This window comes from Aedes albopictus, chromosome 1, assembly GCF_035046485.1.
Source record: "Aedes albopictus strain Foshan chromosome 1, AalbF5, whole genome shotgun sequence".
NCBI classification, from domain to species: domain Eukaryota; kingdom Metazoa; phylum Arthropoda; class Insecta; order Diptera; family Culicidae; genus Aedes; species Aedes albopictus.
Genome location: NC_085136.1, coordinates 303,698,652 through 303,703,002, shown reverse-complemented (window position 1 = coordinate 303,703,002; position 4,351 = coordinate 303,698,652). Strand labels below are relative to the sequence as shown.

At 37.2% G+C, this 4,351-nt stretch overlaps 1 protein-coding gene across 1 annotated transcript; it reads left to right on the top strand.

Moving 5' to 3' along the window:
- The first annotated feature begins 497 nt into the window (after positions 1 to 497).
- LOC115263419 (odorant receptor 22c-like) lies at positions 498 to 2,587 on the top strand. Its single transcript, XM_062849853.1, has 5 exons — positions 498 to 624; positions 688 to 787; positions 1,259 to 1,363; positions 1,422 to 1,577; positions 1,940 to 2,587. Exons 1-5 carry the CDS (start codon positions 578 to 580, stop codon positions 1,997 to 1,999), a joined length of 468 nt encoding a protein of 155 aa, XP_062705837.1. The 5' UTR covers positions 498 to 577; the 3' UTR covers positions 2,000 to 2,587.
- Positions 2,588 to 4,351: the final 1,764 nt, after the last annotated feature.

Sequence of the window (4,351 nt, the reverse complement as noted above, 5' to 3'; positions counted from 1 at the left end):
AAACAGCTATCGAAACCATCAGTGTGACCAACCTAGTGTGTCTAACTCTGAATGCGTTCATCCATCGACTAGTGTTGGAAAGAACATACGACGAAGTTCGGTTCGCCATGAAAGCGGTTTCTGCCGATAGACACCAGGAGATCCTCTGTAGGGTGAACCAACTGGAGTCGTCCACCGATAGATTCTTCAAAGTGTACATCAGATTTGAAATAGTGGCGGATCTTGCGTATCTGGTTTATGCACCTATTTTATCCATAATTCAGTATGCTACCACTGGGCAGCTACCTCCACTGTCCGGACTTTTTGAAGCTGAGTAAGCTACCAGGAAAGTTTTCAACTATGGTTACTAATTTAAAACATTGTGTTCTTTAGCTTCTACTTTTTCGATTTCACGTGTAACTTCAATCTGTGGTTGTTGGTGATTATTATCAGTTTTGCCGTAATGGTCAATATAACTATAGTACTCCTCTCAGTGCATAGTTTGTGCTGGGCTTTACTACATCATATCAGTGGGTTGTTTCAAGTGGTATGTTTGAAAGTGTCTCGCTTGAATGACCTCTCGGATAGGCAGGTACGAATGCAGGAACTAGCTGTCACGATTGAACTACAAGAGTTGCTGTACAGGTTAGGTTTTGTAATGAGTTCTTATGAGACTTAACGAGTTCATTTATTCTGAGTCGATTGCAGGTGTGTGCGCTCTATGGAAAAAGCCCTTTGTGTGTTCATGTTGATACAATTCGGAACGTGCATTATTATGACATGTATGACGATGATGACCTTAACATTGGTAGGTATATTAAACAGTTATGAACCATGTGTGTCGAACCTAACCATTATTGTAAGTCAATTTTCCAAACAAAATGCACAAATAATCATGAGTATTCCATGAAAATTTTAAAAGTACCTCTATAAAACAAATTGGCGACAAACATATCTAAAGGTCCAATCTGCAAAAGAGAGGCTCTCCTTGTTCCGATTCTCTTTAAATTATTACGATGACACAATTTGTGATGTTTAGATCGGAAAAGGATTGTTTAATCTACCTTCCGACGCAAGAAGTCAATCAAAATTTATAAATACAAGCACGTTATAATCGAAAGAGAGGATACTTAAAGAGAGTCTCTCATCTGCACTTAGGACCTATAGAAATGTTTGGCCTGAAATTATAAGAATGGGACATGCATATGAAACGTAGTGGTTAGATTCGACGTAAACAATCTACTATGCATGTGGTAACTAATCATATACATAATTTCAGGTCAGTCACGACAAAGGTCTTTTGATCAAAATGTTAACCATGCTATCGTACGTTCTTTTTCATATCATGGTATATTCTTTGTTGGGCACCGAGCTGATCACAACGGTTCAGAAAACGAGAAAAATAGGTTGAAATCATTGAAACAAGTCAATTTTCATTTCAGAGCACCTCCGTCGCAGATGCCATTTACGGTGTCCACTGGTACCGATGGTCTATTCCCGAGCAACGTATCCTGCTGTTTATGCTGAGTAGATCACAACAGATGGCAAAGCTTACCACGGGCAAATTTTTCGTTCTGAACCGTCACACTTTTGGAAAGGTAGGGTCTTGTACCATTTGGGCAGGTGTACCTATTTTTGGCACTTGCTGCTATAACTAAGTCAATTTCAAACTGATTGATTTGATTTTTTGTATAGAGTTAGGCACGCACAGTATCTAACTCTATACAAAAATTCAAATCAATCAGTTTGAAATTGACTTAGTTGTAGCAGCAAGTGCCCAAAATAGGTACACCTGCCCAAATGGTACAAGACCCTACGTGGTCATCATAAGGACTAAATACTGAACTGCTGTGGTAAATAGAAAAGCATGCTTGACATATATCGATGATTCGATCCCGTGTATTGAACCTTCGTTAGTTATTTGGTTTTCTTACTAATTGTTTGGCTTTCTTTATTTCAGACAATACAGACAGCAATATCATACTTTACTGTTCTACTGCAGCTTTATGGATCGCAGTAAAAGTACTGCCAGTACAATAGAATAATATAACATTTCCCAAGTAACAATTTCATTTCTGATTGGATTTGTTTGATTTTTATTAGGGTTTTATTACAGCAAAAATTAAAACTCGCAGTTTTATGACTGCTTTTATGAAAACCATTGATAAAATGTTTTATAGTATACTTGAAGATATCCATAAAGACAGATTTTAAGAGTAAACAAAACTTTCCGATTTGTAAACCTTCTGGCAATCATTATTACCACAATAAAACTGTTAAAACTCTCAACAGATGGCGATCTGTTCGATTAGTAACGACATCTGTTGGTGGAAAAGCAGAACTACGACATTTCTAGGTTCATTGCGGTCATCATAAAAGTAAACTTGCTTTCGTTTTATTTTCGCTGATTATGGTTGTCGCCATATTGAAGAATTAGCTAACGTGAATGGAAAATAGTTAATTTTGCTCAAATTAGCAATGAATTGATAGTTTGCCACCATTTCCATAACATGCTCAAATAAAAAAACTCTCTCAGCTGAGTTTTCTTGTGATTCGAGATAGTTTTACTTAACAAATTGATTTGTTTCACTCCAAGATGATAATGTTCACTATTTTTGAAGCGCATTAATTTTATGATTCTGCAACCCCAATATTCACGGTAAAACTGAATGCGCATAACCCGACCAGAAGGTCCTAACAAGATTATAACAAAATTATTACAACCGTTGTTAGAAATAACACAATTTGATATAATTTTGTTGGAAGGATTCGTATATGTGAAAAACCACAACAAAATTGTAACAAAATTTGTTATTATTTAAAAAAAAAACTATATCAAAACTTGTATTATTTATTCAAACAGATATATAACAGCATTTGTTACATTATGCATATCAAAATAATTGCCTATAACAAAATATCGTAACACATTTATTGTAGTATTTGCTACATTTTTTGTAACAAAATAGTTTCAAAATGTGTTAGGTTTTTTATATTGACGCGAAATAGTTTGATCCTTTTTGTAATACTGACCACTCCAGTCAAAAGTCATAAAACAAAACTTATAGCATTAATTTAGAACGCAACGCTAAAATTGTCATGTTAACAATCCGCTTTTTTGTATGAAAGTTCTAAAGTTTTTGTATGGACCATAACGTGTTGTACTTTTCCCTCTCGCTTAAGCGACGCGTAATTTCGGGATGGCGTCCTATTTGTTAAAAAAAACTGCAACAGAGTTATCATTTAGTTATAATCTGCCAAATTCTTCCCAAACAAACGTTACAAAGTTTTAAAGAACATACTTTCTGCTGGAAGCTATGGCGAAGAACCTGTTGATGCAACAGCACAGTATTTTCTAGAATCTAGATGATGTTGGGTTAGTTTTGTTAAGTCTTGTCTGGTGTTAAACAAATCAAGAATACATTGACAATCTTCCCCTTCATCAGAATATTAGCTTTTCTTTCTTCTCTGTTAACCTTAGTTTTGTATTCTTACGCGATAGGTAGTCGGGTAAACAACGTGAAAAAAGGTTTGGAGCTTTTATCAGATCGTTTTCAAATTTTAGTAGGATGTCAAAGATACAGTAGACGTTCGATAACTGCAACATGTTTACGTTTCACTTAGCGAACAAAAATCCGATAACTGGAACGCCTGACAGTATCAACAAACCATCAACTGACGTTAAATGAACGTGAACTTCATCCGTCTGTTCATTTGGGCTAACATGGCGCACCATTTTGACATTTGGAGGTATCAGGTATCAGAAGGCCGGCTCCAGAGGCACGTTATCCTCCATTTGGGACATTTGTGCCATCGCCATACATATGAGCCTATTTCATCATTTACCTGAGGGAGAATGGGACAAGGGATAGGAATTGGGAAAGGGAAAGGTGATGAAATAGGAAGGGGTGCCCTAGAAGAGGGAATGAACCAAGGGGTTGGCCATTCAGCACACTTCGTTTGTGCCATTATTTTTGAGCGTGTGCCAATGTGTGCCAAAACTGTGCCGGGTAATTTTCAGTGTGTGCCCAAGTGTGCCGAACGTGCCGAAGGTGTGCCGCACGTGCCCAGTGGGGTTTTTTCTTTGAATGTTTTTGCGCTGATGAAGCACCCTGTCAATTTTTGTCGAATGTTATTGATCTGATTGGTGTTTACAAACAAAATCCAACCCAGCATACTTGATAAAAATGTAAATAAACGGTTTTTTTTCAATCGTGAGTATTTTGACAGGTTGATTCTATAGAGCAACGTTGGATTTTATTGGTGTGCCCATGTGTGCCGAATTGTGCCGGCATGTGTGCCGAGATGTGCCGGGCACAATGTGCCGAGTGACCAACCCCTTGGAATGAACGCATAAGCGCAACGAGAGCTC